Below are 16,092 nucleotides of genomic sequence, written 5' to 3' on the forward strand. Positions count from 1 at the left end.
ACAATACTTAGTACATTATTTTGATAAAACTCGTAGGGTTCAGCCTGCGTTTGCAATGTAGGTAAGCGGAAAAAATGTAATTATTTACGACATCACATTAGAAACCTCAAAAATAACAGTACTTCTCTACTATTTAATAGATGTTATTATAGATATAAACCTTCCTCTTGAATCACTCTATCTATTAAAAAAACCGCATCAAAATCCGTTGCGTAGTTTCAAAGATTCAAGCGTACAAAGGGACATAGCGACTTTGTTTTATACTATCTATGTAGACGTGATAAGTAAAAAATTTATGTTCTTTTATTTCAATAAAAGATTTTGGATTTATTGTATTATTTTTATTTGTAAAAATTTTAAATTTAATGAAGAAAATTAATCTTTTAGCAGAATTCTTTTTTAAATAGGAAAGAGACAACCCTTCTAGTTTTTCCCAAGTTACCCATGTCTCATTCCAGGTCACCCCACTTCAAGCATGGATAGGGACAGCCTATATTTTTGTTAAAATATCTAAATTTTAACTAATTCTGGGGTTATTTTTAACATTTACGAAAAGTATTAACTTCCGGAAACCCTTGAGAAAGAGTTATCAATATTGCATTCGTCTTAAAACATCTAATAATTTCAGTGACAAATGAGATTTTGTCCCTATTCACCCCATTTTACTCTACATCTTTCATTCTGGTAACATTAATTTGTCAAAATTAAATGATGTGTGATGAAAATATGTCCCAAGATATTTTCCTTTCCTATTAAAATTTAACACATAAAATTTGCTATATAATAAATCATTTATTTTCCATATGGTTTTGGCCAAATTATGCCAATACTATGTGCCAAATGCCAATACTAAATATTACGCACCGTGAATGCAGTACCGCGGATGTGGCGCTATTGGCGCCAAAGAGAATACAAATACTACATGTTGGCGCCATAACCCTTATTAAAACGCTGGGAGCTATACTTCCCACGTCTCAGATTGAAGAAAATCGTGTTTTATTTTTATATGCTTAAACGCAATCTTTAATCTACTATCAAATCTATAACTACGATAATAGATAGGGAGGCGAGGTAGCTAAATGGCGTAATTCAACGGCGTCGTCGAGACTTATCAAAATCGAAAGAGAAAATAATTTCGAAAAGAAAAGCTTCTATGGTAAAAACCATTTTAGCGGTGGGTTTGGCGTGTACGGATTTTCTTTCAAAAATGTAAAAAAAAACAGTTACTTGGGCATTCTCGAGCGCGTCAGATATTCATACTACGTATGCCCCAAGTCCCTCTGATAACAACGGTATACTAATCTGCCGGTTTGCGTGGTGGGGCTAGGCATATAAATTCGTCAAAAATGCACAAAAAAAAATTTACTCGAGCGCGTCAGATTTTCGGAAGGGGTGTTAAGTAGGCCGCAAGGAAGCTCCCCTTAAAAAAACTGACGATTACGACATGACGATAAGTTATGATGAATTTTTGAAAATGCAGAAAAAAGAGTCCTTTTGAAATACTCGAGCGCGTCAGATTTTCATAGGGGAGGTTTATCTCGGTATCCTGAAAGCATATTTTCTTAATCTGACAAAAATGTTGGTGGGTTCTCTTAATCTGACCGAAAAAGGTTTGTGGGTTTCTTTTTTTTAATCATCGTTATTTCATATCAATTTTTCTTAACTCCCTCAGTTTTCGAGATATACACAAAAAACCGGGAGTTTGAGTTTTTACGATGCTTCAAGTAAAAAAAGTTTTAACTTTGGACAAAAATGAAAAGAGACCTTTTTTTGTAAAATAAAATTACCTTTTTTGTTTCTTTAAACTTTTTTTTTGTAAAAAGTAAAGTTTGCGACTTATATGCTGCAACGCCTTTTTCAGAAGATAAAATGGCTCCTCCAGACTTCCGGTCATGCGGAAACCGGCAGATTTTGTATTTTTAATAAGTTTTAGATTATATTCTTCAAAATAAAAATAAAAACAGTCACGCTCGAGAATGCAGGATTAACGTTTTTTTTTTACAAGTTCGCGACCCTATAACTCGGCGGCGTCAAGGACTTATGGTCAGATTAGTTAAATTTAGTCTTAAAACACTAAAATCAACCCCCAATATCTTAATCTGACGCGCTCGAGTATTTCAGACTATCGTTTTTTTTTTACTAATCTGATCGTCTATCCTAGGCGCGCGTCACTACATATAGAGCTAAATAGTTAACAAGGTTGTTCTATTAGGTCTAAGGTATCTCTCATATCTTAAACTGCCACGCTCGAGTATTACAGAAAATTCCCCTCTTCGCCTCCCTATCTATAATCAAAATTTATCTACGCAATCTTAACATTTCAGAGAACTTTTTTTCATGGAAACACTTTTCAGATAATTATTACATGTCATGGTAAACACACATCAACGTCAAGGGACGTGATTTTGCCGCCAAAACGACCGTTATTTTTTAGTGTTGTGCTGAAAAAAAATTAGATATGTAGATTTGTTTAGAGTTTTAGCTATGTAAACTAGACTATATAACGGTTGCGTGAAACGTAAAAATATGCCCAGAATCTCTATCGTCTATTAGTGGGAAGATATCATCCCAGTGTTCTTCACTGCACACGACATTCGGAAATTCTATATATAAAATCCATGTGTCTAAAAAATCTTTTTTAGGTGGTATAAGCAACTTATTTATTATTATTCATTATTTCCTGATCAGATAATTAGACATCTTAACTCAATACATTATATTTACCTATTGCTTTTATTTTGTTTTAGAAAAATGCCTTGTTTATGTTGAAGACTATATAATTTTATATGATCTGAATTTTATATTTTAATATGATCTATATAATTTTTTACGATAAAATTTAATTCACAAGTGAAGTGAGGGCAACTAGCTAGTGTTTGAAAATATTGGTGTCATAATGGACACTGGGAGCTATTGTTCCCACCTTTCCAACCTTTTTACAAGAGAGAACAGATGACGGGATATATACTTCCCACCAAAAAAAGGTGACTTCCCCCCCACTAATCCCTCTTTTGTGTGTATTTTTGAAATCTACGACCCAAAATTACCTAGGAACGTATCTTACTTTTTTGTTAACTCCTCCACAGGCTCGCGTTTGAATAAGGGTTAAATAATGCTGCCAGTATTTTTTTAAATACAAATTGCCTCACATTTGGTAAATTAGAAAATGAAAAGGGTTAAATAAAATGTTCCCTCATTGGATATGTATATTTTATTATTTATCTTTTGAACAATTTTGATTTTACTAAATTATGTAGGTATACTTAGACGGTTTAGCTATTTCATAACCCGATGTACTTTGTGTCATCCGTTACTTATTTTTTATGTTTCCTATATCCAAAATCATCGTAATCGACCCAGCCGTTCTCGAGTTCTAGATTATTATTGAGTAGTCAGAGACCAGAGTTCACTTGGTCTTAATATGTGTGAAGTGTTTAAGCACACATTTATTTTAAGAACTTCAATGCAATTTTTCTATTCATCTGAGCCCAAAACTTTTTTATAGGTCCCAACTATTGTAGAATAGGGCAACTCGTGACCATAATCTAAATTCTTAAACATAGCCGACCTTTCAAATTTAGCTCAAAGAGTAGAGTATTTATACAAATTTAGCTCATATTATAATCTTCGTGAGACTCTAAGTAACTACGTTAAGTTATGAACAGCACTAGATACTAGATCCATCACAGATTAAACAAAACGGAAATATTTACATATTATACTCCATAATATTATAATAGTTATATATTAAAAAAAATGTGTGCGTGTACTAGTGTACACACGTAAGAAGTGAAACTACTTTATGACCTTAATTTTTAAAAAATAATTTACTATAATATGCAACTTTACAGAAATACGTCGAATTTTAATGGTTTGGTTTATTTTAGCTACTTTCATAGCATTATGTCCTATGAAATTCTGCTATGGGGCAGGGCTGCAGATATAGAAACTATATTTATATTACAGAAAAGAGCCATACGCTCTATATACAATTTACGTGCTAGGGACTCACTAAGAGATCTCTTTAAGAATACTGGTATCCTCACTGTACCATCACAGTATATATTTGATAATATTTTATATGTAGGTACACAAAAACGCAGACTTACACACAAGACTAGGAGATAGACACTGTTATGGCACAAGGAACAGAAATAAAACTTGTGGTAGGGACAAGAAAAAGATGGCGCGTAACGGAAAAATGTCACGCGTAACGAAAAAATGTTACACTACATTTTTTTCCAACGCCGATAAAAAAGTTTCACATCAAAAATATATTTTACGTGATTTAAGAATATTACTTTTTGTCTAATTCCACATGTTAGATTTATTTATTAATTCTAAGGTAGTCGAAATTTCGAAGAACTAACTAGGTGTACAGTAAAAAATTCTATTTTCGAAAGATTTTATTCTTATTAAAAGATTTCCACTTCAACAAACCGCGATTTAATACTTATAAAAATATAACAAGAAACTAAATTTATCAAGAAAATAACTTTTAACTTAATAATATAATAAAAACAGAATTGTTTGTTCCAACTTTTATTTTTAATGCAATTTAAATTGAAAAATCAAAATTGCATAATAGCATGCTTACCTAAGTAAACTCGACTTTTAATGTTATTAATTCCATAGCTGGAAAATTTATAAGGTTAATATTAGTAATAGGTATACCATCACTTGTACCTACTAAATTAGTTTGATAAACAACTTTAATGTGATGCAAAACTTGATCTAAATTAAAACTATCATCGGAATTACATTGAAATATGTCAGAATAAGAAATCTGGCACGAATAACTTTGTCTATGCAATGTTATTAGGGCAGTACTTGGAATAGAAGTCAGAAGCCGTTTGGATAGTGTCCTAAAATTAATGACTATTACATCGCATGCAAAAGTACTCTGAATTAACGGTAAAAACGCATAGTAACATAGATCAAATAAATTGCGATCTATGAAAAAAAGATCTAACGGGTAGTTCAGAGTGTTTGCTAAATGAATAGCTAATATACTTGGCATAGAAATTGTTGGTTTTGATAATTGATTGTCCTTTGATTCATTCTGTATAAAGTTTTCTAATAAAATATAGTGCACGTGAGTCGTCGGACTGCTATCTGCCAAGCCCTCATCAATTCCACGACCATCATTAAATAATACTCTCCTGTCAAGCATTACAAGTATTTGTCCTTCTTGTAAAGCCGTGACTCCTTGAGCGTGATCCGTTATGAACGTTAATCTGTAGGTCTCATCTTGAATGTATGCTGAACTAGTGAAAACAAACATATTTGATTCCACGGGTCTGCTTAAATTTAATTTACGCGGTGTATACTGAAAACCATTATTATCTAATATTATTTCTGGCGGATTACCGTTACTTATATCCGTTTGAATAGACAAGAACAATTCTAGTTCTCTATGTTTTGGGGACGCTTCATAATCTATTTTACTCTCAACACGTATCACATGTGACAGGGGACTATTTGCAATGTTATTAATTTGCACGGTGTGTTGCAAAAGTCGACCGTAAACAGAAACAAAGTCAGTGGCGACGTTGCCAGACACAATTAACACAACTTTAGGATTGGTACTCTTTTTTGGTTTACCAAAAATATTGAATAAAGGATTTGAGGTGTTTGCTTTAAATAAGAATATACCTGAATTACTATCGGAACTCTTGAATGCACCGTAATTCATTAAAATTTGTTTTTCACGGAAATTTTCTTTTTCGATAACTGTTTTTAGGAATCCCGTAATTTCGTCGAATATTAATCGAAATTTATGATTTTCAATTTGTATATCTCCTGTTTCTATAGGCTGAATGCTAAACTGAAAGTTATGACTACCATCCGTTGATGGTTCTTCAGCACACATCGTACAATATACTGTAGAAGTACTAAGAGTTACGTCATACGTCTCTTTAACTTTAAATAATTCTATCGTCATGGGAGGGACGTTGATAACAAAAATAATTTTATAAAACTGTCTAGATATTTGTATAACATTCCTTTCACTGTCATACTTCCAAAATGGATTAATTTGAATATTTATGTCTTTCTTATTGTGATCGACAATTCTTATGTTAGGATTTCTTGTTATTAATTCTATTATCTCACTTCTCTCGTGATTGTATGAATTAAATACATAAAGATAGTCACCAGGTGCCACTGATTTAAAAGGGGATATAAATTCACCGTCTCTATACACATACTTAAAAACATATTTTTCATTGTTATCAGATTTGCTAGTGAGAAGGCTAATGGAATATTCTTGAATATACCAGCAGTCCTTAACTGCTACTAAAATTTGGTTCTGAACATATCTAACCATGTTAGCTGGTAAAGTTCCACTTATAACGTTGCGATCTTGAAGCCGTGCAACAATTTCTCTAACATTTGCTAATTTTTCAAACATGTCAGATACGTTACCTCGAAGGGCATTTAAATTTATAGTGAATGTGAATAAAATTTCTGTTGATCGAAGAGTAGCATGGAGACGCCTTAATAAAATTTTTAATAATGGTCTTGTGGTAAAGTAACCGGTCCAATAAGCAGCATTACTATCGTGTATATCAGCAAAATTTAAAAAATCCCCTTTTAAAGTAGGATAGTATGATTTATGTCTTTCAGTAACTGCAGTAAAATAACTAAGTGGCGTACCAAACTCAACGGTTGCTTTATAAATATTTTGGTTTGTATTGATAAAGTCAGAAACTCTTAAGTAATTATTATATTGGTAATCAAATTCTGTTTGTGTGCTGTAATGATACGGATTGCCTATGGGAGCTATAATAATGTTATGCGGAGAAATAGTTCCTGTTTTTGAGTACTGTTCCAGCAATCTCTCAGATTTAGTTTTAACGTTATACGTATTTATGTCGAGAATTTTATTGGCAAAGTTAAACTCATCGTTACAAATGTCTTTGCTTGGCCCGCAGGCTTCAAATCCGTCTGAATTAAACTGCAAATAATGAGCGAGCAAGCTGTGCTTTGGATATCGATCTTTTCCAATTCTATTCAAAACTTGATTTATAGAATTATGTGCTGTCTTGTCATGATCCCAATTCTGTAACCACATAAAGTCACTATGCTGATATTCAGCTAAAAATTGCTCCCATGCAAAATGGACATTGGTAAAAACCAAATATGAAATTCCAGATGCTGATAAAATATATGGAAATGTAGGGCTATGTGTCAAACTATTCGTGAGCCAAGCTACATTTGGTTTGTACTTTAAAAAACGATGAAGCCACTGGTGACCTGAAATCATTAAAACCGTTCATAACTTATCTGACAAGACTCTATAAACGAATACACATTCAATTAACGCAACAGTACCTTCAACAAATTGATGAAGTATCCCAAACAGACTGGATGTAGCTTCATCAGTTTCAACCCAACCACCTGTTGTAATTTCAAGTCTTCCTTCCCTGACCAAACGACGCAAACTCTGTAAAAATTAATTGAAATCGCTCTGAAAATGCCCCTGATCACAATAACCTCAATATCTCAAAGAAAATCTTACTAACAACACGTCTTTTCTGTGATGCGAATTTCCACCATTCACTTAAATGAGACACTTCGTTCCAAGTAAATGTAAGATTGGGATAAAATTGCAATTTCTTAATCATATTTGTTATTATTTTCTGTACAGTCTCCTTGTGGTACACATGAAATGGTTTTTTCCAAATAGTGTCTACATGAGTATGAGGTACAAGGATCACCTAAAAATAAGATGTGTTTATATAATTTAATTCAATAATAATAAATAACATTCGTTAGAACTGATTACCTTAAGTGGTGGCCAATTTGGATTTCTCATTAGAAATTCGTAGCGATTATCATAAATTTTGTTCCAAAAATGTTTTTTTGATATCCACGGCGGCTGAAAAATTACAGAATATTGTATTATAAAATCTAGGTATTTAGATCTTGGATTAAATTTAAACTTTATATAATAGTACAGAAAAGAGATAACTAACATAGTATACTTCATTCTAAAAAACTTAAGTTTAAAAATAAATTAGCAGTCGATTGTACTCTTATATAAAAATTGAAACTTACACTTATATCAAATTCCAAAAACTTGTATTGGGCGTCAATATCTACTTTCCCTTGCAATATGTTTTTGCAATTGTATGTTAAAATCGGTATGTTATGAGTTTGATTTGAAGGACTTCCAATACCAGGTTCTTCTATAAAAAAATCTACCTTATCATGATCAACATCATATTCAGTTACTGCCAGACTTGCATTCATATCGAATGTTTTTGAACCTTGTTGTGAATATTGAACCTCGTATACATTTTGTAAAACTGAATTGTTATTATCCATTAAAATATTTTTGTCTGATTTCATGTCAATTGTATTAGATTGTGGAAAATTACTCAAAGATGGTACTTGACCTATTTCTTCCAGTAAAATTTCTCCTGAGTTACTCATGTTTGATACTATATTTGACGACCCATAATCAGGAAATAGCACATTTGTTTTGCTCGGTACATCCGATGCATTATAAAAAGTATCTCTTGCCAATCTAAGTTCATTTTGGTGATCATTTTTACTTAACTTCATTTTTGAGTATGTTGCCTTGCTTCTCCCTGTTTCTACCGATGATAAAATAGTTGATACTCTGGGTCTTTGCATTTTGTGCACACTTCCTTTGACATGAGTGTATCCAGGAAACATCAAAAAGTCTCTTAAATGTGAAGATTGAGAATAATTAGTATTCATATACTTAGTATCACTGAAGGGTCTTTGGATCATTTTTGATTGATTTCGCACAATTTTTCGTAAAGCTGTAATTTAATTAAAATACATAGTTATTGTCGCTTTTATACTTTTCACCTCAACAAGAAACGATAACTATACTTATAATTTCAGGCACATACTTTTTTCATAGCAGAAAACATTATAAATCAAAATGAATACTAAAATTCCAACAACGTGAATGCTGTTTACTCCCATTATTGTAAGGAGTCAATGTGAATCGATCGTATCTATTACAATACAAATGAAGAAAGGATGTTTAATTTTAAAATTTCAACAAAGGCGAGTATTTCCTTATTTGCCAAACTCATGGTGAGAACATAAATTTCTTGACTGTTAAAATTATGGCCATTTTACTAGGCGATCGATAATTACACCAAAATGTTAGATACCTACCAATAAACTCTTATTAAATTATATACGTAAAAAGTTGAATATCTAACCATTACCTTGTTTAAACAGCTAAGAATCAAAGAATCAAAGATTTTTGTAGAATGCCATTATTTATCAATATTATAGGAACCAACATAAATTAGAATTTACTTCATGTAATCTTCAAAAATAATTATGCTCATGGAATTAGGTACTGGATATGGAACTGAGTACAGGTTAGGAATGAATACCTAACTTCTTTGTGTAAATAGAGGATTGTAAATAAAAGAAACGATTTCACATTGCAGTATATTCAGAATTACAATTTAGTCGCTAAGCCAAACAGTGTCCGTGTATCTAATAGCTCTAAGAAGGAGAAGATTGCAAACATATTCAAAGCAGGATTAAAGACGCAGCCAAATTTAGGGCATTTGGTGCAGCTGTCTTTAAATTAGTCCTTGTCAAGCCCAAATTCGATGGACCACCGCTATAACAGCCTCGGCGTCCACATAGCGAGTTCCATCCTCGTCGTACTTAGTCAGAGACTCGAGGATGGCATTAAGGAAGTTCTCTTCCTCGGGAGTTGACGGCCAGCTGTAATCGGTAATAATCAATAGTTAATTAAATAACCCTTTTATTATAATGATATATATAGATTATTATTAGTCCGTGTATTACTTTATTACCCTAGTATTGCTTATTGGGGCGATCATTTCACAAGGTATAGGTATACCTAGTCTAAATCTTTAAGATGGATTCCGAATAAAATCAAAATATAAAATGTTGATTCACTCAGTTAAATTCCTTTTATGAATTTTATGGAGATGCAAGGGTGAGCAACTAACCTGTTGATTTTATTATACGCAAACCACGTTTAGAGAGCATACTTATAATACGAACTACGGAGACCACTAGCAAGCAAATGCTGGAGCACTGGAGTGCACATGTCTTCTATTTCATTAATCGTAAATATAAATCAATTATATTTTCTTAGGTATATATTATTCGCTATTTGTAAAAACTCAAAAATAAAATATTATCATAAACATCGCAATTTATTTTACTTTCGCATTTCAGCATTGCGTTCAAAAGTTGATAAGATGAAAATATTATTAATATATTTTAACACAAAATGGAGTATGGAGAAAATTAAAATCAAAATGGCCTCTCAGCTTCGCATTGATAAAGTGCAATAAATTGATTTGCTATTAAGAAATTAAGACAAATAAAGTATATTTAATATACCGTAACCATGTACAAATAGTTGAAAATACAATAAATATGTCTTATTTCAATAGAAGAAACCCCGTTTCTACGATTAAATCATATTTCGAGAACAAAGAAAATGTTTAAGTAAGTACATGGTTACAGAAAAATCATGAAATAAACGATATTATGTATACATCCAATACATTACAGTAAGGATAATAAATACAATTAAGGAAATAAATATGTTATATTGGAGGGGTATCTTAGAATACTTACTTTAAAATATGCTCAAGATCCATACCATTCACTGGGGCGGACACTTATGGGGCATTTGTTTCTATAATGAACGATGTTGCACTTTTGCACCTCAGCATAGACAATAATATTTTTTTAATAGCAAAGACTAGCTGTTGTGACTTACCTTGATCGGAGGGTTAAGGTAAGTCAAATCAAACAGTTATTTTACCAAGCTAAATCTTTTCGTGTTTTTAGTGACTGTTGAAAATATTTAATATCGTATATTTAAAAGTTTCAATATATTTCATAGTGATAATTTGAAAAATTCGTAACAAGTCTCTCTCTATTTGAGTCACTTGGTAAATTTAAGTTGAGTCAAATAAAGCAAGTATTTTTTACAAAGTAAATCCATTAATAGTTTGTTACTGTTGAAAATATTTAATGTTATATATTTATAAATTACAAAGTATAAACAATAATTCGAAAAAGCTCGTAGCAAAAGTCCCCTATTCGAGTACCAAGTACCAACATGCGAAAATGGGGCGACGCGCTTTTATTGATTTTCTAATATTTCCGTTCTCACCCCTGCGCGAGTTTTGCCACCGGTGTGTCAAGCTTTAAACGAAAGTGTTAAACATAGTAAGGCATAACATAAGTTACAAAATGGTAAGTTATCAGTGCAAAACTTAAGTAGCTTTCTTGTAGGGTAGTTGTAAAAATGACACGCATGCAAATGGAATTTAAAAACTCTATGCTCTGCCAAAATTTTATTCAAATACTGCTAGCTTTGATGAACCAACACAACAGTTTAACAATAGCCTGATTTTAATCAATCAGTTTCTACGCAATGTTTAGTTTTTATATGTATTTTTGTGATATAAATCAGGTGTGACTAGATACTACTCACCTATGTGGCTAATTGAAACTGACTATTCAGTTTTCCTTATGACTTTCTTTTGCGTGTGAATAATGAAATATGTTACGCTGCGAATTTTTTCATAATATTATAATTAAATCAGTAGATAATTTAAAACTTTTGGCGAATCGACTACTTATGTTATAGATATTATGTATTATACTATTAAATGTTAATGAATATTAAATGTTAACGAATATTAAGGCCGTGTACGCGGTCCGTGCGCTGTTTGGCTCAAATATGTGATTTTTCAAACCAGATTGTCCATCAACCACTTATCTTACAAACATATGAATTACTAATAATGTTAGGAAATTTTATTGTCTATGTAGTTAGTTAAGAGTTTTTTTCAATTAATACAGTATTTGTGAATACCATCAAGATAACTGAGCCGATGATTACTTGATTTCACTTTTAGTGTCAATTTCGAAGCTAAAAATATCTGAAATTGCTGACAGATCTAACACACAATTTTTTTAACTAACTGCAAAAATCCTTATTAAAATAGTTAGTTAAAAGATTTTTTTATTTTGGACTCCTAACTTACGAAATTAAAATCCACAACAATGTGAATTTTTTTAGAAATTATAGTCGACAAAATGATTATTTTCACCAAGATATTTGACTTAATTGAATATAATTTATACATATTGCAATAAAAGAATGTCTTACTTATAAGATAAAATTTAAAAAATCAACTAAGGTACCTCTATTATTTTTCTACAATTTTTTTAAAAGTACTATAAAACACTGCGCGCGACCCGATTCAAATCAGTCGGCAGCGAGCCTTTCCAGAGAGAGGACATGTTGCTCGGCGCTCTCCTGTGGACCTATGCTGTTCATAGTAAAAGGATAGCGCAAGCCGCGATCTATCGTAATAGATCGCGGAGATTATGACTTGCGTTAAATTGAATAAGCGCTCTGAATATTTATAATTCAGCAATTAATTTTCTCTCCAGGATACGAGTGCCATGAGCACATCTGGTCTGCTAGAGTGGGAACTGTCTCTGCCTTCAGACCAAATTATTTCACACGCATGGTACCATGGCGCTCTCAGTCGAACAGCTGCTGAAAATTTATTGCAACAGGATCGAGAATTCCTAGTCAGGGATTCCTCTTCACAACCCGATAATTTTGTACTCAGTTGTCGTTCAAATGGTCAACATTTACATTTTGTTATTCAACGCGTAAGATCTATTCAAGAATTTATTATTATTCATTTCATGTTTATTATTTATTATAAGTTGAAACTTAAGACTAATTTATATAACGTTGTCATTCGTATTTTCAGATTGTTGTTCATCCAGAAACAGTTTATGAACGATATCAATACCAGTTTGAAGACGAAGCCTATGACACTGTAGCTGATCTAATTACTTCTTATGTTGGGTCAGGAAAACCCATATCCGCCGCTTCCGGTGCAAGGATTCAATACCCAGCTAACAGAATGATGCCTTTGACATCGTATATCACTGGAGATGAATCGAATCCTATAATATCACCAGCCGGAGAAAGCAATTATGGCAATCCATACAGTCTATACAGTCATTTTGCAGCAAAACCAGGAATGCAACTTAGAGTGCCTTTCAAAAAACAACGCTCACACTCGCTAACACCAATAGATATGACGCAGCATGTAAATCATGGAAAGAGCGCAAGCGCCGATGGAGTTATACAGACGAACAAGCATTTAAATAAATTTTCCAGTGAATCGTGTTCCAATTCAAATACTTGGGACGCCAATCTTCCCACGAGTCCACCGGCTAAACCGGCGAGATACGATGGCCCAAAAGCCGACGAGAGGCGTTTAGAATTACAAAGACTGTACCACGTATCTGGATCAGATTCTGGAAATGGATCTGGTGATTCCACGCAAAGCTCAGCCCACAGTGATCCCAATAAATCAAGAGTAGAGTCGGATTACAATTTAATAACGCCCACATTAAAACAACAATTTGATTACGACTTGACAGAGGCTAAATTGTTGCAAATGGAAAACTTAGATTACACGGTTGAATCAAGGATCAATCTAGAGAACTTCCAATCGCAAATAATTCCGCCAAGCCTAAATAAACCCTTGGAATCGGAAACCTTACACACGATAAAGTTACTTCTGAGAACTTCTGGACCTCGTATTTTAGCAAATCATTTAACGAAAATTGATTTGCTTTTTTTGTTAGACGAAGCAGTTCAAATTGATGGACTAGACAAAACCGCATCTGGTTTGGAACTATGCTTCTTGCCACAAGGAAGAAATTTGCGTTTAGATATTATAGAACGGTAATTTAATAATCTATACATATAATAAATCTGTAGAAGGGTCAATTCTGTACATTGAAAATATTGAAAAAATAAATACCAGGGGGTGTTACTGGATCGATACCAAACCCAAATATGTGATTAAAAAAATTTTTGTCTGTCTGTCTGTCTGTCTGTCTGTCTGTATGTGAAGGCATCACGTGAAAACTAGCGGTTCGATTTCGATGAAACTTGGCATAATTATACCTTATTATCCTGGGCGTAAAATAGGATACTTTTTATCCTGGAAAAATACGTAAAAAAAATTAATCTTAATTTTTCAGTTTTATCCATAGACGTTGTTCCGTAGAACCGCGAACACACGTTGCGTATTATTATAGGCCTAACCGTATTTGGAAATTGGGTCCAATAGATATTTATAAGATGTTATTGTCAGAGGTCTCAAAATGGAGAAATAAACCATCCACGCGAAGACCGACATCCGCGCGGACGGAGTCGCGGGCGGAAGCTAGTAACAAATAAAATTGATACAATTGTGTAGATTAATAGTTGTGTGTTTCTGTGTGTTGAAATTAATGCTTTCTTACTTAGATGTTCTTTTTTTGTTTCAGAATTGAAACGTTTCGTCTCCTCATTGCTGTTACCATTTTAACGTGTCAGACGGATCGACAAAGGGCTGACATAATCAATGATTGGATACTTTTAGCAATCGAAACAAAAACAGCTTTAGGGAATTTATATGGATTTTCAGCCATTATGTTTGGACTATGCATGCCTCAGGTATTTGATCTGAAAAAAATATAGTAAATTTTCATAAATAAAAAATAACTTATAAATACTTTATGAGTGATATTATAATATTCACTTTTAATAAAGGAGTATTTATTTAAGGTGGAATGTCTTGAAAATGCTTGGAATATTCTTCGACGAGTTTACACCGACAATGCATTTATGTTCGAAGCAAAATTACGACCTTGCTTTAAGAGCATGAATGAAGGGACAAATCCTCTTCCTCCCAACACGACCACACCATATGTGATACCGCCTATTCTATGCTTCCATATATTCGGTAAGGATGTATATATTTTAATTTAAAAATTTATTACCGTGAAAGTATCAAAAATACGATATTTGACGTCTTAGCAGTTACAGTACAGATAGGTCAAGAAATAATAGCTATCTGCATTATAAGCTAAATGTTCTTATTTTCAGATGGAGACGGTGGAGCGCTCTTGCAAGCAGACGACACTTTTCCCGGTAGTCTCATTAATAACTTAGAATTCGATTTCAACGCAACAGCAGCTCACCTCGAGGCAGCCAGACATTATCCTGATCAAGTGGAAATGTTCAAGAGAAACGCTCGAACAGTGGTCCAGGAAATGTCTTCCCTGGGCTCAACTTTGGATCCCTCTTTACTAGAGCTGTTCCGTACAGAGTTCCATATTAATTTCTTATGGGGCGAAAGAGGTGCCTTAACTACTCCTAATCAGAGATTTGCACGGTTAACTGATATATTGTCTACTATGGCGACCAAACTGGTCGGCCACGCACCAGATCCTGATGATGTTGTTTAATTATTATCAAAGATTGCTAAATATATTTAATAATGGGCATCTTAGAGCCATCTTACATCTAAGTTGGATGAAAACTCTTAAAAACGCAAGGAAGATGCTTCTGATTTATTAAGAGCTATGTTTAGTTATTATTGAACAATTATATAGCTACATTGTATACTTAGATTTAATTTAATTAAGTAAATTAGCATTATTCATTCTTTGATCAAATGCAATAATTTTTGGAGACCTGAATCTCTATTTTAACCAATTTTTTTCTTACACTGCCAACATATTGTGACTTATTTATTTAACCAATAGTAATAAACGCGATTATACAGAATTAAATAAATTTTACACATAATTGATATTATAATAATTAAATCGTTGAATAGAATAGCAGTATAAGTAACTTTCATATTTATTATAATTGACTTCCAATTGACTGTTTTTTATTTGAAAAACGAGTAGGTTGTTATTTGTCAATATAGTGGTTATATAAGAAACACTCCATTTACTCAGTAGGTACGAATTATATATAGAGGAAAACTAAGGATTAAAATATTATATACTCCTACTTTTTTATTGTACCCATCAGTAGCGATTATGATAAATTATTTTTACCGTTTGTTATACCTTTTTTATTAAATAAACGCAGAAATATAACAGTATTAATTGCTTGTGTTATTTCCTCTCAATCTTAGAGAAAAATCCACAACAATCTGAATATTTTTATACCTATCATAAAAGTCAATGCCCAGTTATTGTTATGGTGACCTT

At 32.5% G+C, this 16,092-nt stretch overlaps 2 protein-coding genes and 1 long non-coding RNA gene across 5 annotated transcripts in view; 1 reads left to right on the top strand and 2 right to left on the bottom strand.

Annotated features, from left to right (window-relative positions):
- Positions 1–15,987, top strand: part of LOC123705140 (breast cancer anti-estrogen resistance protein 3 homolog) — a 24,822-nt gene extending 8,835 nt beyond the window's left edge. For 2 of the 3 annotated variants that reach the window (XM_045653787.1, XM_045653788.1), the window contains exons 2-6: positions 12,460–12,687; positions 12,792–13,780; positions 14,371–14,539; positions 14,651–14,828; positions 14,972–15,987. In XM_045653787.1, coding sequence (XP_045509743.1) covers positions 12,472–12,687; positions 12,792–13,780; positions 14,371–14,539; positions 14,651–14,828; positions 14,972–15,333 — 1,914 coding nt within the window. In that variant the 5' untranslated portion in view covers positions 12,460–12,471 and the 3' untranslated portion in view covers positions 15,334–15,987. Of the gene's footprint in view, positions 1–10,698; positions 11,700–12,427; positions 12,688–12,791; positions 13,781–14,370; positions 14,540–14,650; positions 14,829–14,971 lie in introns of those variants that run through there. The other variant, XM_045653786.1, reaches the window with a different exon arrangement.
- LOC123705524 (alpha-mannosidase 2-like) lies at positions 4,594–9,077 on the bottom strand. The gene is made up of 6 exons (XM_045654340.1): positions 9,074–9,077; positions 8,062–8,795; positions 7,790–7,882; positions 7,527–7,721; positions 7,336–7,447; positions 4,594–7,257 (listed from the first exon to the last, which is right to left on the bottom strand). Exons 1-6 carry the CDS (start codon positions 9,075–9,077, stop codon positions 4,598–4,600), a joined length of 3,798 nt encoding a protein of 1,265 aa, XP_045510296.1. The 3' UTR covers positions 4,594–4,597.
- On the bottom strand, positions 9,434–10,743 carry LOC123705144. Its single transcript, XR_006753262.1, has 2 exons — positions 10,624–10,743; positions 9,434–9,732 (listed from the first exon to the last, which is right to left on the bottom strand). It is a non-coding gene; the product is annotated as an uncharacterized LOC123705144 (long non-coding RNA).
- Positions 15,988–16,092: the final 105 nt, after the last annotated feature.

This window comes from Colias croceus, chromosome Z, assembly GCF_905220415.1.
Source record: "Colias croceus chromosome Z, ilColCroc2.1".
Taxonomy (NCBI): Eukaryota; Metazoa; Arthropoda; class Insecta; order Lepidoptera; family Pieridae; genus Colias; species Colias croceus.

What these genes read in the sequence shown, in the direction of transcription:
- LOC123705524 (XM_045654340.1), bottom strand. An exon ending in CATCACAGAAAAGACGTGTT is followed by an intron (nt 7,448 to 7,526) that starts GTTAGTAAGATT and finishes TAATTTTTACAG; the next exon opens with AGTTTGCGTCGTTTGGTCAG. An exon ending in ACTTCATCAATTTGTTGAAG is followed by an intron (nt 7,258 to 7,335) that starts GTACTGTTGCGT and finishes TAATGATTTCAG; the next exon opens with GTCACCAGTGGCTTCATCGT.